This window comes from Corvus moneduloides, chromosome 2 (genome assembly GCF_009650955.1).
Source record: "Corvus moneduloides isolate bCorMon1 chromosome 2, bCorMon1.pri, whole genome shotgun sequence".
NCBI classification, from domain to species: Eukaryota; Metazoa; Chordata; class Aves; order Passeriformes; family Corvidae; genus Corvus; species Corvus moneduloides.
The window spans coordinates 81,037,191-81,062,705 of record NC_045477.1 but is presented as its reverse complement, the minus strand read 5'-3'; the positions used below and the strand labels follow the sequence as shown (position 1 = coordinate 81,062,705).

At 40.6% G+C, this 25,515-nt stretch overlaps 1 protein-coding gene across 2 annotated transcripts in view; it reads right to left on the bottom strand.

Moving 5' to 3' along the window:
* Positions 1-1,091: 1,091 nt before the first annotated feature.
* The window catches only part of HS6ST3 (heparan sulfate 6-O-sulfotransferase 3), a 292,866-nt gene continuing 268,442 nt past the window's right edge, over positions 1,092-25,515 (bottom strand). Inside the window, exons 2-3 of one of the 2 annotated variants that reach the window (XR_004238348.1) lie at positions 3,593-6,809; positions 1,092-3,400 (exon numbers count right to left, since the gene is read on the bottom strand). Coding sequence is in view for 1 of the 2 variants with exons in the window: in XM_032100062.1 (XP_031955953.1) it covers positions 6,104-6,809 (706 nt within the window). In the remaining variant the exon portion in view is untranslated. Of the gene's footprint in view, positions 6,810-25,515 lie in introns of both variants that reach the window. The other variant, XM_032100062.1, reaches the window with a different exon arrangement.

Sequence of the window (25,515 nt, the reverse complement as noted above, 5' to 3'; positions counted from 1 at the left end):
CCTGTGTAACCTCACAAAATCCTTGTCGTCCTCCTGAGTTCACCTGCCTTTTTTTCCAAAGGTCTCTACTTTACCCTGAATTCCAGTCAAAGCTCTCTGTTCAGACAGGTTGGGGTTCTTCCCTGCTGGGTCATCTTTCAGTACATGGGGACATCTGCTCCTGTGCCTTTAGGACTTCCTTCTTGAAGAATGTCCAGCCTTCCTGGACTCCTCTGCCTTTCAGGACTGTTTCCCAAGGGACTTTGTCAACCAGGGTCCTAAACAGACCAAAATTTGCCCTCCTGACCCAAGGCAACAGTTCTGTTGACTCACACCTTACTTCTTCAAGAACTGAAAACTCTATAATTTCATGATCGTTGTGCCCAAGACAGCCTCCGACCATCACATCTCCCACCACCTCTTCTCTGTTCACAAACAACTGGTCCAGTGAGGCCCTGGTCGGGCTGCTCACCAGCTATGTCAGGAAGCTGTCTTCCACACACTCCAGGAACCTGCTTCCTCTCCACTGGATTGTATTTCCAGCAGACATCTGGTAAGTTCAAGTCCCCCATAAGGGCCAGGGCTAACAGTTGTGAGTCTTCCCCCAGATGCTTATGGAATATTTTATCTGCCTCTTCAACCTGGTTGGCTGGTTTGTAACAGACTCCCACCAAGATATTGGCCTTGTTGGCCTTTCCCATGATTCTTACTCATAAACACTTGACCTTTTCATCACTGTCGACAAACTCTGGAGAGTCAGAACTGTCCCTACCATACAGAGCCACCCCACAGCTTTCATATAGGTAGACTTCAAGAGCAAACCAGCAGTACGAGGCTGACAGTGCAGCAACAGTCTTCAAGTTCTCATTATTCCCCACAGGAGCTCAGGAGATTATCCTGACAGTTTGGGCTGGCCCTCAGTGCTGCAGGAGCAGAAATGAAGTCCAAATCAAATCAAAAGATTTGGTATTGGGCCCTAACATAATTAAACAATAAGTTATAGCAACATGATTTTCCTCAATGTACATTTTGTTAAAAAAAACACAGTAGATTTTTACTATGACTTGGAACATTTTTAGTCATTTTTATGGCTATGTAGATAAAATGGAATCTTTAGTGTTTCAAAAACACAATCAATGTTTATTTGCTCTCGTAAGTAATTCATGGACCCAACAATATTCAACAAAACTTCATTTTTAACAGATCTCTTAATGAGCATCATTTTACAGAAAACCACCAACAAATAAATATATGAAAACAATTGCTTTTGACATCACAATGGTTAAACACATTAAATAATTCATTAAATTGTGCTTTACATCAATGAAAATCCCTAGGTCTACAAACTATCTTTTAAATAGGAATGAAAGTATATATGATTACTCACAATACAATCTCTTAGTAGCAGAGTTCACAAACATTATTGCACATAAACAGAAGGAAAATTCCTAAAGAATAAAGTAATTTACAGCCTATTAATTTATTCTTTCATCTTAAATATGGCAACTGATAGGAATTCTTTATTTTTTTTTTCTCTTCCAACATTTATTTGAAATCACAGAGCTAGTGATACGGCCAAGAAGAAAGCCAAGGACATTGCAGGCTATGGAACCCATTTCCCTCCACGAAATGTAGACAAAGAAAGTATTACAGGACCCAAACTGAACGAAGTGTTACAGTGGAAACTGGGTACTTTTTCTGAGTGTGCTTTTGTTACATGTAGGGAGGATACAGCCATCGACTCCAGCAGAATGACATAATTGTGATTGTTCATCCCACACATAGTTGTCCTCACCAGTCTGGAAACAAGATAATCCTTATCCCAGACCAAAAAAAAAGAATAATTCCATATGTATCAGGGGAACAGCAACAGAGGGAAGAAAAAGTGAGATACGTTTTAAAACAGCAGCACTCATAACTGATACAAGAGTGCAGGTGGGAAACAAGATCCCACTAGGGCAGAAGGAAGCATGTGCTAACGAGAAAACCAACTTTAAAAGCCTCCTGATTTAGTCATGGATGTCAAATCTGAAACATATCCAGACCCAAAGGTGATGTGACCTGCCATTTGGTTGAATGGGTATGATACAGTTATGAAGTGTGGCTCTGGATCTGACTTCCATGACTTTTTTATTCTGTATTTCTGTTTTTAGTGAATAGCAAATAACTGCTGCATGTTGGGTAGAATCCCTAGCAAGGCTATGACAGCCTCCCTACTAATACAATAGCAGTGGAAAATACCCAACATCAGAAACAGCGGGTTTTTTCTTTCTTGATGGTGAAAAAGGTTTTTACTGTCAGCACTGATGAGTGGGGAAGAGAGGACAAATTTTCATTCCTTAATAAGGCCATAAGGCCATAAGGTGAGTGCTTGAACTAGACATCAAATTATCAGGAACAAGTTCTAATGACACAGCATGTTTCTCTGTCCACTCCAAGCCTAGAGTGAATTATATAACTGGAAAAGGCAGTGCTGGGAATGTGATGGGAGAGATTAGCAAGTACATCGCCATTACAAAAGACTGAGATTTTTTTCAGCACCACAGTAGCAGAAGCCAAACTGCCTTGTTTAAGCAACAAAATAATGCCAGGAAGATGGACAGAAATCTTATAGCATTGTTGCTCATGAAGCTTTACAAAGAAACATGCTGCTCCCTGATCTTATATGGGCCAGTGTAATTATGGTGAAGTTTATGCTGTCAGAGCAATAAAAACCTGGAATAACAGAGATGTGAAGCAGGACCTTTATTTTGCTTTTGCATTACATTATTTCAGGCACAGTGCCCAAGAGGAGGAAAGCTGCAGGCCTGTGTCTTAGAAATCAGCCTGAAGGTGTTTCCAAACTGCTTTATTTGTCATGTGGAAGGAAACTCTGCTAAGAAAAACAGAATTGTTGGTGCAGTGAGTTTGCTGGATCTGCTGCTGGAGCTAGGGAAGGAGGTGCCAGGTCCTTCAGTCGCAGGGCTCTGGGCAAGGTCTTAACTGCTGACTGCCCACCCGTCCCAGAAAAACCCCCGAACAACAAAAGCAACAAACCCACGCCTGCACAACCAGGGCTACTCGGCTCCAGAGGAAAAAAGAAAATCCAACAAACAACTTCAATTTTAACTAAATCCCAAGTGTTAAGGCAAATGCCGTTAACATAGATGCCGCAGCACATTAACAGCTCTTCAGGACCCTAATCTTGACTCCTGGGAAATAACTGATGAAAAAGGTTAGGCATCACATTAAGATGTTGCCAAACTATTAAAGCTAATGTAAGCCACCTATAAACTGCTTCGATTTTCCTCATTAGGCTTTGTTTTGTATCAGGCAGAAGGAACAGTCTGGAGAACAGTTGGTATGCTTAGACAGCTGAAACTGATACTTACAGTCACTGGTGAGGCTCCAGGGAAGTATTTCTGAGCACTGTCTCCTTTCCCTTGAAAAGAAAACACTGCATTTTCTAAATGAAAAATGAGGCCCCAGTTGCTGTGGGCAGCATAGAGAGGTGGCCCGCTGGGCAATGAGTAAGGTATGTGAGGAAGGGGCAACTATTTTTTTGCACTTAGGAGGAAGAGGAAGGGATGCACTACAAAACAAGAGTTGGCATTTATTTTACTTCCTTGCTTACCTTGCTCCTTAATGTGAGTGTGGCCTTGCATCTTTCTTCCCACATGGCTGGCTTCTCCCCTGCCCTTCAGGGTCTCCCCAGCACCCCGAGCTCCCTGTGCTCATGGAAACAAGAAGAGCACCTGCAAATCCTGGAGACAGAGCATCAGGTGCCAAAAGCATCCTTCCCCTCTCATGCTGTGTGGTCTCCAGCAAGATGTGGCAATGGGCACAGGAATGGGGAGATGCAAGAGTTTCCATCATTCCTGTGTCACCGACCAGAAAGCTCCTTCCCTCCACAGGGCCAGGGCCAGCCCAGCCTAAAGCCCTGGTGCCAGCAGGTAAGATGTCAGGTCACTGTGAATAACATGCACCGTGCTAAAGGTGCAGTTGTGCCAGTGAGCCTTCGCTCTTCATGACCTCACTGTCCTGCAGCCAGGACACCCAGAGCGAGCTTCAGTCCTTGACTGTAAAGATTTCAATTTACGTCTCGGAAGGTTGGTGTCCATACGTGAGCGAGGTGTCTGAGCGCCTCTTCCAGGTGATGGGGATCCAAGCAGCATCGTCCAGTAGCCTAGAGAGCTTCTCACTCTCCTCTAAGGCAGACATCCCATGCTCAGACAGGAGAACAACAATCTGCAGCCCTGCCTTTTCCCTTCTGAATGTGGAGGTGGGAGAAGATGTACATGATCCATGAGTGGAAGAGGTATTAGGGACCAAAACCCACCACTACTCACCCCAGAGTAACATATTGACAATCAGACATAAAGCAGCATATTGTTAATGAACTACATTGATAGTGAGGCATCATCCTGGTAGCCCTCTTCACTTCTTAATGCTATTATGATATTTCATGTTCAGTGTGTTATTGTATGCATTACCTCTCAGCAGGATCGTTAGATTGTATTTTTTATATTCTGCATAGATAAGTAGCAATAGCATTTTCAGAAGAAAAGAAGATACAGCATGCACCAAAAAAAAAATCCAACTCGGAAATGAAGGGACAAACTTTCAAATTGAGCCTCTTTTTTCTGTAACACATTATTTTTTCAACCAACTGGATAGAAACCTTGAATTTTGAAAACAAGCGAGAAATGTGCATCCACATCAGGTACTCCAGTACTTCTAATTAGCAAATCTGTAAGGTAAAAGCCATTCATGCATGCAATAATATACTTTCAGCATCTTGATTTAGCAGCCATGTTGAGGCACTTAGAGAAATTTCCTCCTAATGCTTTACATTTATGCCAGAAGAAGAAGGAAAAAAAACTCTCTCAGAAGATCTATGGTGCATAGGACCCTCTTTTTAAAATTTCACTATTACGAATGGAACAACATAAAATCTTGGAATAAACAGATGCAGTTTAGCCACAAGAATGTAACATGTGGAGGAAGAACCCATTGAACCTTTTTCTAGACAAGGAAGAAAAACAGATACAGATCTCTCATCATGAAAACAATAAATTTACAAAGAATCTTCATATAGAGTAATAAATATCAAGACTTTCCACATATCCATTACGTATCCTATAAAAATGAAAGCTGATTTTTTTTCTAGCCACTACTGTAGTTAGAGAGAAAACCAATTTAAATTGTATGCACTCAGCATCAATGTATTTTAACAGACAATATCATATACCTGCCTACCTTCACAGACAATGTATCTCCAGGCTTTTACAGCAAATCTGGAAAATGTCACACCAATATTTAAGCTTTTCCTTCTCTATTTCCTCTTCCCTGGAGTTTGCTTGACCCCTTTTGTGAATGTGGAGGCAGATTTCATTGCCCCCAGCCAGATAATCTCTGCGATGTGTGCTCAGCTGCTCCACAGACCTCATTTCTCAAAGCTCGCCTTTGCCACACGCACTCAGAAAGATGGTTCCTACCTGGCTGGCTTAGTACTCTCAGCATCTGCAGGAAAATAAGCCAACCTCTCCACCATCTCACCTAATCAATCTCTGACTGCTGACCTTTGGAACAGTGCCCCAATCCAACACTTCCTATGTCTTTTTTCATCAAATTCTTCCCTTAATCAAAACACAGCATGTAGAAGTTTGAAGGGCAATGTGTGCACCTTCTCCATTTCATTCACTAGAAAGTTATGCACTACAGTTTCAATGAACAGTACGAAATAAACCAGCTCTCATGTCACAAACGAACCAAGCCAGGTATTTTTCCCCAATTTATCATTCATGTCTGCACAAGTTTTAGTAGCTCACATTGTACAGGGTACATCTCTTAATGCAATCTCTCTCTCTCTCTCTCTTCAACCCATTCTCATAGATAAGGCCTTTGAAGGAAGTCTTTTCCGACAGGAGTCTTATTCTACTGCCATTTAATAACACTAATCAATACCTATTGAGAAAAAAATACTTTCTCACTGGCAGAAACCAAGAAAAACTGAGATAAGGAGGGGAAGTTGTCAGACGTGGTCTCATTTACCAAAGCAGTAGGTCTCCCTTGGCTAATTCCCAGGTAGCCACGTTGCACAAACAATCTGATCCTCTCACTGGTTAGGCAAGATGGAGGAGCATCACCACCTTGCAACCTGACTATTATAATCTTCAGTAACAGCTACTTCTGCTGCCTCTTCCCTTGGCCACTGGTGAGCTCTCTGCTCCCGCAGCAGTCGCCGCTCCTCTCGCCTCTTTAGCCGGTTCTTCTGATGCTCCTCTTGCTTGGAGTACTGGAAGCGCTGCAGGAACAGGTCCTTTGCGTATTCGTACAGCTGCATGTCCAAGAAATTCAGCTCCTCTATCCGCTGCCGCACATCCTCGCCAATGTCCACATTGGAGGCCCGCGTGACGTTGAATTGGGTGAATGGTGAAATGAATTTCAGGTTGAATGTCCTCTCAAAGAGATACTGTGTTTTCCTCTGAAATTCCGTCAGGCCGAAGAAGGCCATGTTTTTCAGATTGTTCTTGGCGCTTTGGAGAAGAATCATATTTCTCTCACTCTCATTCATAAAAGTCAGGTTGTAGCACCCCACCAGGCTGAGGTCTGCCAGCATGCGCACCTGGCGGTTGCTGGCCAAGTTGTAGCTACAATCCATGAATTCCTGTAAACTGACTCCAGACCAGTCATCTCCTTCATAACAGGTAGGCAGCTCGTCTGGTGTCGGGCTTCTTCCATCACACATATGAAGGGATGTTTTCCACGTCGCACCCCTCTGCACATGCTTCCATTCACTCAAGTACCGTGACACTGGATCCCTCAGCATGGTGATGTAATAGAAATTCCTGAAACATAGAATTAAACACAGTTTTAAGACTTCAGTAGATTTCCCTATTTATTCTCCAATAAAAACATTACCCGCCACTGGCACCACACCCTTCACTTTTTCCAGTGCAATGTAGTTGCTACAGGTGACTCTTTCTGAGACAGTAAAATCTTCATAAATACTATGAATAAAACACAAGGTAAATTGGGGGGGGAGAGAGAGAGATGAAAGGAAATAAGCAGTTATCAGAGAAACGGAATTACTTTGACCTATCAACTGTTCAGTGAGAGTTACTTTATATAGAAACCAGTTAACTGAAGTGTTCTCCCCTCCATGTTGAAATACTAACCGCCAGCAATATCAGAAGAAGTGTGAAAAGTGATTGAAATAATCTTGCCACTTCTCTTCTGGACTGAGACGTGCACATCTCACAAGATGCACAGGATGATAATCCCTACAGCGCTTGGTCACAATCCAAGAAAAGCATGAACAATTTCATATGGATTGTGCAAGTGCTAAAAATAACGCCATGTGGAAGACTGGCATGAGCCACCTACTTAAGAAAAACCCTGTTATTAAGTGGGTTGGAGTGAAGATAATAAGAGACCAAAAATCCATTCATATGACTTAATTTTAGACAAGTGCTTGATTGAAATTAGTTATAATCGTGCAGTACAAAAGCATTTGTTGGTATAAAGATTATCATTATTCAACCTCACCTGTCAAGAATACAAAAGAGACACCAAGATATATTGATTTGAAATAGAGAAAGTAACTACAGAACTCACACTGTCAGTTCATCTTTCTGCTATTAAATTCAGTTTGTATGTCTTATTTATGGCAATCTGAAAGGGACTGCAATTAAATATGCATCAAGGAGGCTTTCACAGATTGAGGGTTTTTTACTAAGAGATGTCTTACTCAGTAATAACTCACCTGAATTATAAGGTGATAGCATAAACACAAAGCAAAACTGAAATACTTATGGTTTCTCTCAGCTAGAATAACCAGAGGATTCATGACTAAAATTAACGCATAGTCTGGTACAAAAATAGGTTCATGAGTTTGCATGACTCATCTTACTGCAAACTACACATTAATAAATCATGAGCCCTAAGATTTCTTAAGAAAAGTCTGGTCTCAGTATTATGGTATCTGCAATGGTAGGGAGGAGAGGAGAGGAGGCAGGAATTGTGCAGCAAGGTTGATTCATTTAATTATTTTACAAACTCTTTTATAGACTTTTTTCTTCATAGTCTAATTGGTCAAAGGATCAGCCACCCCTTGGGGTGATTGACTAAAATCCTAAAACATCCATTGTCAAAATATTTTTCTACTGTACCATAAACAAAGCTCTGCAAGGTCGCAGGTGTTTATAGAACTCTGCTAATCTCTTCCGTGAGAGAGAAAAGTATCTCATGGCACTGGAAAGAAGCAAGAAAAATTCTTGCTAGCAGCAGTATTGTATCCACATCTCAGAACCTCCTCTTCAGCCTAGAGAAGGATGAGGGAAGTAAGCAGGAAGCAAGCCTGCTGAAGACAAGCTACCCTGTAAACAAACCAACATTTTGGGAGAGTCATCTCATACAAGAGCTAACTCCACTTAAATGAAAAATCTCAAAATTTGGGACAACCTCCAAGACAATTACTTTGCTTTTTCAGATACCACCTACTTCCTGCCACTAAGGGTTCACCATCTCCATAAACCTTAGGTTTACCATAAAAATATTTATTTCCCCACATACTGCTAAATATGCAAATATATTCCAGAGTGCAGACAAAGCAAAGGGAAACAGGTCTGAATGCTTCATTCTTATTCATTCTCAATTTTCTGCCTACAGGATGTATATTTTCCAGAATAAGGTTATGAGACCAAACTATGGACTATGTTCTGCTGCAGGGTAATTTCCTGAACTACTATCTAATAGAAACAGCTGTTTCAAGACTTATTTCACAGCAGAAGCTTTACAGGTGGATTTAAATTAGGAAGTGCCATGGATGTATTTTCCCTATCACTTGCACTGAAAGCCATGATTTCTGTCAGCATCAGACAATACTTTGAAGGATGGCATTTCCAAAATTGTTTGGAGCTTGGGTCTTCTGACTGCTGCTCACACATGGCCAAACCTCATGTCAGCTGTTTTGGTCCCCTTCAGTTACTTACACAGCCCACATCAACAGGGGACCCAAGAATCACACAACCCTTCATAGACAGGTATTTCTAAAATCCCTTTTGTCCTGCAGAGCAGGAAGTACAAGAAATCCTCTTGCGTGCTCTGCAGGATAGTTCGACTATGAAAAGCAGTCTTTGGGCACTTCAGGCACAGCTTTCTCTTCTCAGACTGGATTTTCATCACATCTTGGCTCTATACTGCATGTATAAGAGCACATTAAGAACTACCTTCCATTTTACAGGGAAAAAAGGGGACACATTTCACAAGTGCTGTGCAGATAAAACAGCCCAACTCTCAAACACCCATCAACTCTGAGCATAAGAAGTTGTTGTTGCAACATCCAGCAGGCACTGATAGGGTTGTGACCAAAAATGGTTGAAATTCCAAGGGAGCAGAGACAAAAAAACAATGGACAAAGACTCAGAGGCATTTGCACACATCTACATCAACAAAGATGGGGCACTGGCTTCGTCCTTGTATTGCTGCCCCTCCTCTCTGCAGGTAATTTTGGATGTTAATATGTGGTAACAGACAGATTTAAAAGTTGCTCTTGACAGTTATTTATACCGCTAATAATAGTTCTGTCTTTCTTCACCCATCTCCAGCAGCCCCAGCCAGGCATGACTCAGAGCAACAACAATTAACAAAAATACCTCCTTTGCATCAATCATTTCCATTTCAGCCCTGGATATGTAAATGTGTTTGATGTGCAATAGACAGGAGTACAAAGCAAATGCATGGAAATGAGAACAGCACATCTTTGTATAACACCCGCAGCTTCCCTTCTGCACACTGGGCCAGAAACCTTTGCCAGTCTGCTGCTGCTCCTCCTTGTGACTACCTAACTTCTGCAGAGTTTTTCCTGCCCAGATTAATCTGCTTCTGGTTTCTGCAGCTTTCAGAGTTGCCTTCTTGTGTTACCCATTGAATGGCTTCTTCAACTGGTAGACATTCTTTAACAGCAGCTTGACACACTTTTAGTTTCTGAGGGGCTGATAACTTATGCTGCATTCACCATTTACAACCTTCTGATTAACCTTCTGTTTGTGATCCTCTGTCACCCTTTTAACCAATCTGAGGTTGGAAGACCTTAAGATTTCTTCTACCTAATCCTGGACACTGACCAGATGACACTGTTACATGCTACCCCTGGACTGGAGGGATGCTGCACTCAAGTTGTGCACCAAGTTTTCTTTTATGGAAAAGGGTGTCATGTCTCTAGAATAATGATATAAGTAAACACATGAAGGCCATGAACATTTGTTTCAGTTGTAAAATTATAAAAATTATAAAACTTATCTTAGGAAATTGTTTTCAAATTGTTTTCAAATGTTGACACTTATGGAATAATTATAGAAGTATTTTGGAGCCCTTAGTTCCTCACACACAAGTGTTCAATCACACTGGGAATGGCCAAGGAGTCAGCTCATAATAAAGACAAGAAGTTGGTTGTAAAAATATGAAACAGGATATGGCCTTTCTTCACTGTTCAGTAAAATAGCATAAAGTTAGCTAAATACTGAACATTCTTGAGCCACTCTGAATACAGATGTTCACTTGTTCTCGTCGGTGTAAGCGACCCTCTTGCATCACCCACGCTCACACTTACGTGGCTATGTTGAACTCCAGGGCTACCCACTGTGGGAAATACTGAGCAAAGAATTAAGTAATGACTTCTGTTACCCTGTTTGTCAAAGCAAACTCATCACAGACTTCTTGCCTTAATTTTAATAGACTCCCATAATCGATTACTGAAACTACTGTCAGAGACACCCTCGGTGCTTAAAGGCTAGCCAAAAAAAATATGCTGGTATGTCAGGGAGAAGATATTTTACATAAAATATTTCAAATTAGTTAAAAACCATACAAGTTTTATATATATATATATATATATATATTTATATTTATGTAATCAATATCTATATCAGCATGTGCATGTGTGTGTAAAAATTTACGCTGAAATCTGGCCATAACCTGGATTTGTCAATGATACAAAAATGATAGTAAATGCATAAGTGTGTGTTTGCCAATGTATCTTGTGACTGTCTCTATAAACACGTAGTCATGTAAGAACAGTCTAGATTTAATTTCAAACACCAGCCCCCTAGTCACAGTGTTAGCTCCTCCTGAAAGGAAACTTTATGCAGCTTCCCTAGATTAAGCAATCTCCTTTCGAGCATGATGTACTGAAACTAATGGATTATTGGAGTTGTTACTATGGGATAGTTGATTTTTTGGAAAAGTGATGGTCAGGGCAAGGGCCTGATCATCCATGCAAGGGCTCAAACAAGCACCAGTGTGAAGCGTGGGCTGCACACTGCTGTTTACACTAGAGTTATAAAGTACTTGGTAATTCCTAAGGCTCTAGTCCTACTTGCATGAAATCCAATCTCTTCATTAGCGTTAGGCAAAGAAAACCTTTAATTAACAGAACAGATAAAACGAGCTTCTAGTTATAACCTAAGAACATGTATTTCTTCCACATTATAAGGTATTTTAATATAAATACTCTAATCTTACATTAATCCTTCAATAGTATTGCTCTGGTTTAGAAATTAATTTCAGAGGAGCAGAGTCTGCTATTAGCAGAGGTGATCCCAAACCAGGGCATTTTGCCTCTTCTATCACCATGGAACAGATGTCCCGGCTGAGGGAGATTTACTAAATACTTGAAGGATCACCACACACTGAGAACAAAAACATCCTATAGGGCCTCCTGGGGAATAAGGATGAATGGCATCTTCATAAAAGGAGAAGAGTGTGCTCATGGCAGCGGACGCAGAGACAGAAGAGTATTTGAGGTGGAGAAAAAGAGTCACCAGAGAGTATTTTGGAAAACATTAGCAGACAGAAGAAAGAAAAACCAAAGTGACTGAAAAATCCAGGTGTACCATAAAACCATCTACATTCTGGTTCTTTCTGGTAGAAAGGAAAATAAAAGCCCGTGTCAAGTTTATGTCCTAAGTGGAGATAAGAAATTAGTAGCTTTAATTGTGGAAGTGAGTGTGTTCCCAAGGAAAGGTCTTAAATACCCACCAAAAGCCATCCTGTCAGCACACTTCTGCTACCAACAGAGGTTGTGGCAAGATGAAGGCTTAAGAAGGATCGGCTTTGTGTGAACAAAAGCCATATACTTCCCAATTTTATCCTCAAGCCCAGGTTCTCACAGGCAGTAATAGTTAGCCCACAATCAGCAACCTCTCTTTGGGCAAAGTATCGTCAGTATGGATAATGGTGAAAGGAAGAGGGTAAACAAATGAAACAAAAATAAGTATAATGCAGTACATGTACAATTAGGGAACAAATGCATGCAACAGGAAGGATGGGGGAAGGCAGAAAGCAAAGAAACGTTGTCAGGCTGATCTGAACTGGTCAGTCACCCTAGTGAAATGCAGATGTATCAGCTCAAGGCTGGCAGCATTTCTGTGCAGAGTGTCTCTGCATCCATGGTGTGCTTAATTTACAGATAACCTGCCCAAAATAACAAGAACAGACTGTATACTTATCCAGAACAATGGCACCGTAATGAAAATCTATGAAACAGTGCACAAAATATATGCATGTCCATCTGGCTGCAGGAAGTATCATACAGCTTATCCACCAAGCCAGACAGATAAACCCTAGCTGTCCCACAAAATTCTGCAAAGATGATGTAGCAGGAGCACACAGGCTTCTTAATCTTAGTGTCTGTCACAGGATGCTAGACACTGTGATGGAATAGTTTTCTAAGAAATCCTTTATATAAGTTTGTGACATTAATACTATTTCTTAGCTGTCCTTTCAGGTTTTCATGGGTTTCTTTACAAGACTTATACTGAAAGAACAGCCACCACCATTAAAAAGTGAAGGTTTATCTCCTCTTACCACATGCATCACCTGCTCAGCATGTAGGAAAAGCACTTATTTGGCTGTTTTCTCAGAGGATCTGAGCACTCACCATTTCTGCTGTTTTTATCTGGGATGATGAGCACTGTAATTACTTAGTGGCTGTAATATTGTACAGACACTTACTCGACATTAAAGGAGAACTTAGCAGAGTTAAATAAAAGAAAAACAAAAAAACCCCAGCTTTAATTTTGAGGTACAAAACTATAAAATTTTAGATGTGTCTCATTATTCCTCTGAAATTTTGTCCCATGGCTCTGAATCCAACTGGAATAAAAACTGGCCATTGTTTCCTATTTATGAGTTGGCCACAAGCCTCTGTTGGCTTTTGTTACTCCAGTACCATAAAGAGCAGCTAAATCCATAGGATATGCCTGGTCAGAGAAGGGACTGGATGCTACTTCCAGGGTAGGACATCTAATTGCAGTGGTCTACATATGAGCTACACATCGAGGCAAGCTCTGAAACCAGCAGGAAGCTGCTCAGCACAGGCAGTGTTGTGTGTCTGGCCGTGGCAGGGGCCACCTCTGGCACGAGCTGCAACCCTTAGAGGCTCCCTTTGCATCACACCGCGTACCTTGGCCGCAGAAAAGCTTAACTGCTGACCTGGAGGTGTCTGTGTTGTACAGGTCTCTCTATCTGCAAGGTGAACCCTGTGCCTAGAGCCAAAGGGTCCTTACCTGAAGGGACGTATTCACAGAATGCGAAGTTCAGGCCAACATCAAAAACTAACCACTAACATAACATTTTGTAATGAGTGAGGAGTAACTACAGATAATCTCCATTTCATGCCTCTTTGTACCTATACATCTACCAGTCATGGTAGAATACCTCTTTCTAAACATGCTTATAGAGTTGGAGCATTCCCCAAAGCAAAACAAAGTTTTTTAGCAAGTTCTGTATTGTTTCACACAAATCTCCAATCCAATGGACTGCTAGAAAAACAGTCCATTATAATTTTGTTGTCCTTGCTGATCTATCAGTATATCAGCATGACAGAGGGAGGGCTGGGAGTCAGACAGCTGCGATTGTAGTTCTGGTTCTGGTAAGCAAAGGCGGTTGCTCGGGAAGTTATTTGTGATGACACAGTCTGTTACAGGCAAGAGAAATGGGGTGATTGGGCATTGTGAGGCACTTAAGAAATGTGAAACCTTGTATTTCCTTGCATGTTAGGAGGAATACTCCCTGTCACCAACTTCAGTTTCTTTTACAGTAATTCACTGCTTTCATTATAAAACTCCCAAGTTTTCTGTTTAGATACTGCAAGCCCTTTTTTCTTTAAAAATATCCTCTGAAATATCAAATTAAATTCTGTATCCATGCCATCAGAAAAACCTCAGGAAAGCTTTATAGCACTGTTTTATCTTTTTTTTTGCATGGTTGTTGATCAGAAGATTAGTGTCCTACACCTGATTAAAGAATGACAGATGACAAGGAGTGTCTTTAGAGATCACGCACTCTCTGACATCAAACTACTTTTAACAGTAGTGATTTAGGGTAATCCAGAAGGGTAGAAGAAAGGGAGTGAACCTTTGGCAACACAAATGCTGCATGTACAACATTAGGAATTTTTCCACTTAAAGAGTCCAATTTTCCTTGATGTGAAGCTAGAACAAATTCAATAATGGCGTAGAGCTATGCAAAGATATGAGAAGAATGAGATATCAAGTAAGCTATTTTAACACAGCACTGGCTCATAGATTCATATAATATAGAAAAAAAGATGAGTTTCAAAATCCAGCACTACATCTGTACTTAAAACAATGGTAAAAAACCACATTTGTGGAGACTCTAATTTTTTTTTATTAAATACTTCAGGAATGAAGACAACTGGCCTTGGACTATGCAAACGGACAATTCCCTTTTAAAATGTTGTCTGCTTTTAGAGTAAGGACATGATTTTTTTACTTTTTAAAAATAATGAATAATCATGACAATAATAATCACATTCCTGACGTGTCACATTGCCACATGCCCTTCAAAATCAGCAGTGAAAATGTATCTTGGGACCTACTGCTGCAAAAAGAAAGTGGGAGTGCTGAGACTTTTTTTCTTGACATAGGAGAATATAAATTTGTGAGGATACAGATTTTAATGAAGTATTTCAAAGATGTGTCTAAGACATTAGGGGGAGATCAAACAGCAGCCTTTCAGCACCTAAGAAGAGGCCAGTGAGAAGGTAAAGCAAGGCTTTTCACTCTTGTGCATGGTGGGATAGCTAATGAGGGACAATAGCCATAAACTGAAAAGTGTGAGAATACAAGGAAAACAATTTTCATTATGAGAATAATTAATCATTGGAAAGTTTTGTCAGTAGCAGCTCTGCTTCCTCCACCCTTGGAGATTTTGAATATCCAGCTGGACAGCGCTCTGAGCAACCCCACCTGTGCTCAGTGGTGACCCTGATTTGAGCAGGGGGATGGATTTGAGACCTTTTGAAGTCACTCCTCGCCCCAGGGGCTCTGGGATTCTGAATAACAGCTGAAAATCTGCTGTCACCAAATGTACAGGCCTGTCAGACAACACATCAAACAAGAACCAACTCGCCAACTAGATCATCACCATTCTGCCTTGGTCTTTCCCGACCACTCCAGGAACAGTACAGAGGATTTTTAGTCTCTTTTAAGAGATTGTGGGTTTTTTTAAATATGATTTTAACTAGGGCTATAATGCTCCAAATCAGCACACCCTGAATTATTGAGCAACTTCATGAATATTTATTTCAATGACATGTTATTCAATATAGAGTCTGCAGAAATTGGAGAGGACAGTGCAGCCACTACATGTCCCTAAAGAAATTAATTCTGTTCACAGGTATCAAGTCTGGATCTTGAGCAGCTCCTAGGCTAATGAAATGATGTAGTTACCCACGGTTTTCATACCAGTATTTTAGAAAAAGCACATGAATAGCACATGAGTATGTGTGAGCGCTGAGCTAATAGAGATTTTTCCTGTGTGTTGCCTTCAGGATTTAGGAATAAATTTTCAAACACAGAGCATAAAGTTGGGCATTTTACTCTATATTTAAACATGAAGGTAAGCTCAGCCTCATTGGCAGTGAAGAAAATAAAGAGTAATATGAGCAGATATGCAGAAATCCGTTGATTTATTTAGTGAAAGAAAGCTCTCAGAGACATCGCAGTGCCCTACTCTGCTAGCCCAGATAACAGCACTCCATTATCCCCTTCCTAAAGCATCCTAGCCCCTTTTGAAATATCATTTTCATGCCACTGCTCCTATTGAAAACATCTTGTGAAGGTAGCTTCTTACAGTTAGGAATACAAGTCTTATTCCCAGACAAAACCTGGCCTTGGTCTACTTAGATCCAGTTGTTCTTGAGTTAACACTGCAAATACATCAAGGAGATTTATAAATGTAACATCAGAGAAGGAGACATAGCATTTAACCTGAAGATCAGAGAGCAATCACACCTCTCAATTCTCAATTTACAAAGCTGAACTAGTTTTTATTGTTTCCTCTGATAAGAAAAGTTGTAAGAGACCACACTGCAGTCCTCAAAACCTTTGGGTCATGCTTAGACCCCTTCACTGAATTTTCCAACATCTCAGCTTTTCATGCCAGCTTTTGATAGGGGGCTTACAAAAGTAAGGAGCTCCTGAGATTTGTCCCAGGTTTTGATCATCACAGTAGTCCTTTCCTGGCATTAGAACTTGCATGACTTCAAATTTCACTATTACATGGCTAGAACTGAGCAAATTTCACACGGGGCTTTAGAGATGCCGTGTACAATAAACATTTCTTACCTCCACTGGCAATGTATACACCCTCTGATACACCCTCACATTGCATTTGGTTCTCTATGTGGCCACATAACTCTGGAAACTCAGACTCACCGTGTTACACCGTGTTGGTTCTCTATGTGGCCACATAACTCTGGAAACTCAGACTCACCGTGTTACTGGCTAAGATGGTTTAATGGAAGGTGTCCCTGTCCATGGCAGGGGGTGTTGGAACTAGATGGTCTTTAAGGTCCCTTTCAACGCAAACCATTCTGTGATTCTACGAATATGAAGACCCCCCATTTTGGCAGGCAAGCACTCAGAGGATATCTGTTTCTGCTGGCTTCGGATGCATGACCATGCACTTTGCACTACCAAACCTATTTTTATGAAATCCTCAAGGTCATTAAGCAAATTCCATCAATATACTTAAGGTTTTAGTGCCAATATCAGTAATGGAAACCTGAAATAGGGTCAGAGTTAACACTAGCCCTGTGGAAATTAATGGATAACTTTCCTTTAAGTTCCTCTTTCAGCACATCTTATTTTGTTACCAGCTTCTTGTTCACCAGAAAATTTTTAGGCTCAGCCTCATGTTTTCTGCCTTGTATAATAACTTTGCAGATGCTGGTCTATCAAATACTTTATTGAAGGTAAATTTCCATTCTGCTATCACAGATGGATGCTGGATATTTACATGTCACAGCCCAGAGGCTGGTGGTCCCAGCTTTGGTGCATGTGAGAACACAGAGGTCGGTTAAGATGGGGAAATGACAATTTGTTTCAGAGTGAAGTGGTCTGGAATAGAAATGCTTAGATGAGGCGATTTGATGGAAAAACAAACAAGCTTGATACAAATTGTAAATCATTTCTTGATGAGACACAAATCCAACAAAGTTCCCTCCAGTGATTTTTGTTCTTTACCTAAATTATATCAAGCTCAGTTGTTCTAAGTATTCCTTAAATTGCTGAAAGGAGTGAAGTAGTAAGAACCTTGCTGAAAGAAATACAAATACAAAATGCAACAATAATTCAAACAATAAGAATTGTGTTGTTCTATCAAGCACACGCGTAAAAAACCCCTTGCACCTCTTAAGGAGCAGGGTGTGAGCACACACAGGAGGAAATACTATTCAAAAGCAATAGATGTGCAGCATCTTACAAGATTCTTTAAAGATATGCAAGGTATTTGTGCTGGGGAGAATAAGAAATCTTTAATGGCCAGGACTGGCAAAGGAGGAATCCATTGCTCACATCCCCCCCATTCTATCTTGTCACTATTGTGCCTGGGCGGTTCCTGTGTCTGAAAAGAACTGTGTAAATCTGGGGTACATGTGACTCATTTACTCAAAATTGCTGTTTTCTTTTTTCTCTGTATTTGCTATGCCACTGCACAGAAGGGAACAAGAAATAAGGGTGCATTTGCACTACTGTCCTACCCACCTCCCTGAGCTGCCTCTGGCCCCAGCCTGGGGAGGAAGTTCTGAACGTGCCTTTCTCAGGAAGACGTTAAAAGTACAGGGGAAATGAGCTAAGGGGATGGCCCACAGCAGGAAGTGGCAGCAGAAAACAAGAGCTGGCCAGAGAAAAGAAAGGTGATGACAGGCAAGGGACAAGGGAAGAGCAAACCTGAAGACAGTGCTTCACAAGGGACCTGCAGTTTGAGCTTATTTTGCCAATATAGCCTTAAAGGGTTACAAAAACCCATTTGGGAAGAGACCCTCCTGAGCAAGTCTGATACCTGTAGTCATGGGCAACAGCTAGGCATAACAGGATTCATAAAATATCCCTTAAGCACAAAGGAAAAACCACAAAACCCTCCTCACAATCAGGTCACAGTCTCTCAGCAGCTGCCAAAAAGGCTAGACAAGTCCCTGTTTCAGGAGGAGTCTCCATGGGGCAGGTTACTGCCTGGGAGAATGAGCACTCCTCCAGCTCCAGGGCAAAAAGGTGGGAATACAGAATTCCTGCCTATTCAGTAATGTAAACAACATAAGGCCTTTCAAAATGGTTATAAAGGAAAAAATCTCTACATACTTTCATGCAGAATTATGAGAGATCTGTTATCACAAGGGTCCTGGCTGCCTGCAGGGATACGCTTGATTGGTAAATGCAGTTTCAAAGATCCCCTGAAAAAACAAATAAAATGTAGCCAGATCCTTAAATCTTCTGACATTTACATTTCCTCAGTCAGATTTTGTTAGGTCTAAAACAAAGCAAAATCAGCTATTTTAAATTCAACTACAATGTTTATTTTCATCTTCTTCCTGTTTTTTGAAGGAGCTGTTGCTATCCCATTTTATTCTCTGGCTAGGTAAGACATGCAGCACAAGCATCACCAGTGTTCTTCTATAACTGGCTTCACTGGAAACCAGTTTGTGCCACAAGTGTAACCAGGTTCCCTCACTAGCTGAGCTTTCTCTGATTTCCAACTAATAGCTCAGTTGCAGGCACTCTTTTCCAAGTCTGGGATACTCAGATAAAAGTTCTGTGGGATTTTTCACTGCAATGCATTTTGAATCACTACAGCAATTCTGCTCAATTAATAAAGTAATTAACAATAAAAAGGGCTCAGTAATTGAAATCCCTTTGAAAGTACATTAATTTATTCTCTCTAAGCTTTGCCTCAAATCTTTATTAATTCTGACGTCAAGCATAATGACCATAAATTATAAATGATCATCACAAAATCCAGGCATCACAATCATTTTCTTGTCCTACCCGCTGAGTTTTTAAAGCAACTAGGTTTGGTCATAACTTTTGAGATTTGCCTCCCCTAAGGTAAACAACATGACAATACAGAGATAAAAGAACTTCAGGTGATTGTACTCATGAACACATTATAAGGGTAGTGCTCCCTATTCATACATTGAAACAGTTCACAAAACCTAAGGAAATTACCCAGCTGTAAAACAAAAATGCTGGTTTTTTCCTCTTCTAAAATTCCTTTTCTTGCAATGCAACTGTGTGATTTTACCTGTAAGACGATAAACAAGAAGATGACAGGGTATTTCAATTGAATACTTACATGACAGACTGCTGACTTTCCATTTTACACTGAACTTTGTGTTTTACTAAAATACTTTGTAGCACCTGAGCAAACACAGAAATATTTGGTATGAATGCATAAGTCTAAGAAAACCCAGAAATGTTTGGTATGAATAATGTAACTCAAAGCGATAAGCAAAATTGCCATCTTCCTTCTCCACTGATCTCACAGGTACCTTTTTACAGAGATAAATATATATATAGACACCTACATGCATAAAATATCCACAAGGGGGCCCTCTAATCTTCCCCAAATCTTAGCAAAGGCTTAACTTGCTTTCCAAAAATTGATGTCATAAAGCTTTTGTCTACAGATACTATGGTATCTTAGGAAAAAAGCTTTTACCAACTAGAAGTGACTTTATGATGGAATTTCATACAAGAAAGACTGTAGTTTTAAAGGGAATCAGTTTTTATGCACAATTTCCGCTACACGCTTGGCAGGCAAAGAACTTTGATAAAGCTTTTCCAAGTTCACTACTTGCAATACCCAGCCCAAATGAGACCTTTCACACACACACAGACACAGACACAGAGCCAGGTCACGCTGCCATGGCGAGGCAGCCTCCAGGATGCAGCCTCGTTCTGTGTTATATTGCAATTTGTAGGCAAACCCCAAAGTGGGCGACCATGAGTGATTTCAGCTCTGTAACAATGCATCCCGTAGGCACCACAGTTAAGGTACAAATGGTATTAAAGTTATTTGCACTGTCCTCTCAACTCCCTGCAGATATGAAAAACAAATCTTGTTTGTGATACCTTGTTATCTGCTTTAATATTCTGAATGTCTTACAGACACAGCTTTATAAGTGCTCATCTTCTTAACTCAATTGTAACTCTGTGATGTTTTTACTATTTACCATACCTTTGACCTTGGAATACCTAGAAGAAATGGGACCACCTCCTTCTTCTGACCTCAAATCTAATGAATCAGGCTTAGTCACACGTGCAAGGCTGTGGACTGCACTGTACCATCAGTTGTGGATGTTATGCTCTGAGAAAGAAGCTAGTAAGATGAAATAAAGAAGCCTAGGCTTCTGAGCAACTTCTGTGAGGGATTCTTTACCTTTCAGGAAAACTACATAGAGATTATATGAATTCGGTCCTGTAGATACAGCACAAACCCACCAATCTGCTAACTCAATCAAATGAATCTCTGCACCTTGATCTGCAGCACAAACTTTAAGCAAAATTTCCATGATTTCTCAGTGATAGTTCTGTGTGATACAGTCATGTTTAACCCATGTCCATGACAGAGTTCAGGCTGCTGCAAAACCTGTGCATTCACATAAAATAAAACATCCAAGAAGCTGATGGGGCTCCATAAGAATACTGGCTCAAGCAAGTCATCACAGATGCCTGTGGCTCTGCAACTTTCCTCTGAAATGGACAAATCCTAATCAATGAAGCACATCTGTACAGAGGCAAAAAAGCACTTCCCAGTCCCTTCAGGCCATGAACTGACTACTTGAAGCATGACATTTGATTAGCCTTATTATCTCAACTCATTTATACATAAATGTTTTCGGGGGCCATGAAGCCATCCAGCCTTTATTAAAATCCAGCATCATTCTCTGAACTGATGTTCCCTTCTCTTCCTTCTTTCTTTTTGCCTTTTGTCTGTAAAAACAAGGAGGAACTTCTTTCTTTCCTTTTCTTTTATTTTTTTTTTTTGAACTGTGAGTTATCATCCTTGCTAATTTATTATTGTCAAATAACCTTCTCCTCACACATTAGTGCAGCAGACTGTTGCCATATTCGCTCACATATGCAAATAGGTCAGGCTTTCTAGTCTTTCCCCACAGAGATATTTGACACTGAGACTCAACATGATCTAGCATCTTTCTGAACTAAAGACCAGGGGAATCATGTGTGGGACTTTAGTTCCAAAAGTATTTCTCACGGAAATTAATGAACATCTGTGTAGATGAATTCAGGCAGCAGAAAAAGCCTATCTGAAACTGAGCTTAAGGTCTAGGAATACCTAATGGTAGGCATGTTTATCTTTGGATTTCTTCCCTTCCCTTTGAAGAGCCAGAGTGCTCTTTAGGTCGCAAATGTATCTTGCTCTAAAAGGGATGATGACATGGTTATGAAAGATATTTCTGCATTAACAAGGAGCAAAGTTGCTGATGTGTATCCTAAGCAACACAAAGATTTGAACATGAAACATTCATTAGGATTTCTTTAAAGACTCTGTAAATTGCTTTCTGTTTCATATGGAATATTACTGTCAATACAAGTATAGAAGCCATGCAAAGAGGAAAGCAAAATTCAGGATAAATATTATAATTTCATGAATATTTTTCTACAGTTTTAATGACTTCAATATTTCTATCTTTTCTCTAACAGAGATTACACAGTCAATCTTATTTGTGATACACATACTGAATATTACATAATTTAACATCAATTAACACTTGTGAATTTAAAAAAGAAACCTCATCAGAGTTGAGCAACTGATGATATGCTACCTTCCTAGAAAAATAAGCCAGAAAAGAGAAAATATTGCAAACTAATATGGTTTTGGGTTTTTTTTACTTTGAAATTGTTCCTTTTCATTAGGCTTTTTCTAAAGCAAAATTTTGTTTATAATTGTATCACTTTTAATATATGACAAAACTATACATCCCAGTAGTCTCACCAAATGCTGTTTAGCACTTGTATCCCTGCTCTCCCTCTGGGAATAGAAGCCACTGTATGTTCAGGCTAAAGAACAGCCCTGCCTGGATGAAAAGGAAGTTTGCATGTACGTAGACCTTTATTCATGTCACTTTAATTTGCTCCATGGCCTTAATAAATACACTAGCATTAAGTAATCTCATGCAAACCATGACTCTAAAAATAACTCACGTCAGACATTTCTTCGTGTTGTTTCCAGTTACACCGCGTTTACTACTAGGAACAATAATTAGTACAAGTGAGATTTATCATTGAAAAATCACACTCAGAAAAGCAGCAGGGACCCTCAGAGGTGTGGCAGGGGATTAGCTGAGGGGTCACATTAGTATTCCCTGGGCACTAAAGGAAAAAGCTTGGCAGTGTAGCTGGGCCACTGCAGTGAGAGTGGGGCAAGCAGGTGTGGGCAACCCTCCTCATTCATCACGTGGGCGTCCGACAGTGGCGCCCATGGGTAAGGGTGGGGGCCAGTGCCCACCAAGCTACACCGTATCCCCAAAATACCTGGTGGGATTTGCTGAGAGACCCTTCTCTGTCCACCACTTTTTCTTTTCCTCCTAGCTTCTCTCTCATTCTTTGGCATCACTTTGTTTCTTTTTTCCTCTTTCTACTCTTCGTTTTCCCTCATTATTTGTGTCCTCACACAGCAGTTGCATAACTTTATGCCTGGCAGAGCAGCAGAGGAAATGGAGCATTTCCATGCACCACAGACTGTTGGGCTGCAGCAGAAGAGAATTAACCTTCTCCTAGCTAAGTTTAAGTTTAAGCCCAAGTTTCTCTATCCAGTGAGCCGGCTGCAGGGAGAAAATGAGTAGGAGTGGGATGGTGTCACTCAAAGCCCTTGTCAGCCACAGAGCTGTGCTGCCACTTGTTGGGGTGGGCACAGGCGCTGTGCAGCTGGCTCAGGAGGGCAGGCTGAAGGCTGGAGCATGGGGAATGGCTCTCACCTAGAGGTGTGTTGGTTTAGGTATGTGGCTGCTTCCCCACGGCCATTTTCACAGCACTGCCCTCATCTGTGCCCTTGCTCTACAAGATAAACTTTTTTAATTGATATTTTTTAATTTTAGCTCATTGAAACTGGAACCACCTCATTTTTGCATCCCAGATACACAGACTCTGTGAGGGCTCAGTTTAGATCCCTGTGCATTAGGTATATTACTGTCAGTTCAGGCTTTCTGAACGAATCGGAGAGCCAAAAATTATTTTGAAAACCTTAGTATGCAGTCTTCTCCTTTCTGAAGGTTTACCCCTGTTACTTAGAGTTTTATATGGGAATAACCCCATCATTCAGCATATGGCATGTGGCATTGGTGTAACTTTCAATGCTAGATATCCTAAGGCAGTTATAATATTATAGTATTGCAATCAGACTTTGTTCTGTTAAACCTAGCCTGGGCTTAGCTTTGGCTTCCCAAAAAGGCTTTAGGGGAATCATGTTCTAGAAAAACAGCTGAATGAAAAATATCATATTAAAAAGGTGTTGAAAAAGCCACTTGACTAGTTCATGGCAGATAAACCCACCAAGAGCTATTAAATACAGAGAAATCTCCAATAAGCAAGAAATTCTCAAGCCTTCAATTTTTCGACCAGGGGAGTATATTCAGGGGCATCATCATTACATGCTTGCCTTGTTCTCATCCTCCTTGGACTCTCCATTTTTGGAGGCAAGGTGTTAGGTTAGATGGACCTGTGGTCTGACTCAGCTTAGCCATCCCTGTGCTACTTCAAGCCACCCACATAGTTGTACTTTTTTTTTCCTGACATTGATGAGAGAAGTATCTCATGTTGATGAGTTAAGTCAAGGCAAAAAAAAAAAAATTAAAAAATCTGTACTGTTTTAGTCATATGCATAAGGAAGAATCTGGATATCATGCTTGCCATAGAAAATGTTCTCTCACCTTCAATAAGAAATCTGTTTTCTGTTTTCTTAAAAATGGATGTGGGTGTTACAAATGGCAGTTCTTTACCACTTTTAAAAATGAACACTTTCCATTCATTTAAGAAGAGACTATCAGAAAATATATTATTACCAAGGGTTGGTAGGAGGCAACATCAAACAGCATGTCAGCTCTGAAAGAGAAATGAACCATGGAAACAGACTGAATGCAGGAACCGACTGCTGAGGTTCAGCACAGAGGACAGGAGCATCCCATCGAGGCCACGGCGCAGGAGAGCAGCTGAGATCTTCAGGTAGGTTGAAAAATGGCTCAGCCTCTCCCGACTACTCCACCGCTGCTCCATTCCAGGTCTGCGTGTGGCTACGTGGCCTGGCACTGCAGGTATGACCCATGGCAAATCTGGGCAACGTGAATTAGCTAAAGCACATACCAGCCTCCACTGCTTTTATATGTTCACAGGTGATATCTGATGGACACAGGCAGATGCAGAACAAACCACCTGGTATGGCACAGAAACAATTTACTGACTCCTTCTGGACAGCTTGAATTGGCACAGTGAGCTTATGTCAGAGGAGCAATTTGCATCATTGTTCAACCCTGCTTTGGAGCACGTACTAGGATATCTGAAGCCAGTTTGACTGTATGGTCAATGCAAAAAAAAATTGTGGCCTCCATACCTAACCTGTTACAACTGTGCAGGAGTTACTCTGGATTTATGAATGTGCAAACACACCAGGATGATCTGCTTCCTTTTGCTGCCCTGAGCAGTTCTTCTGTGTCTGTCCCAACTTCCCTAACCTCAAGCCTTTCCACATAATACACATTTCCTCGCTTCAGCCTGCTAGAACTATATGAATGAAAGTAAATGACACAACTAAAATATTAAATTCCATACATGTTGAATATCACACATAACATTTAAAGGAGTACAACATACTTAATTACAAAAGTGTATCAATTCCATGAGAAAAGTAATGTATAAAAGCCTCCGTTACAAGGTGAAATATTGGCCTCAGAGTTGGAAAATGCCAGAAAGAATATTATTTGTGCAGCTTTTATTTTGCCATTATAACACTCTACTTATTTGCAATAAAAATTATTTTCCCACCCCTGCTTTGTTCATTGCACAGAACAGGCAGAGCTCAGTGAGATACCTGTTCAGTATTTCTTTTTATCATCATCTGAAAGCCCATAGTTCAGTGTTTTACTTACAGCAGGTTGCACAGACTCAGCTCAGGCACAGAATATTGCCTCTCCTCATTGCTTTTACGATCACAATCATCCTTGCACTATGTTGTACT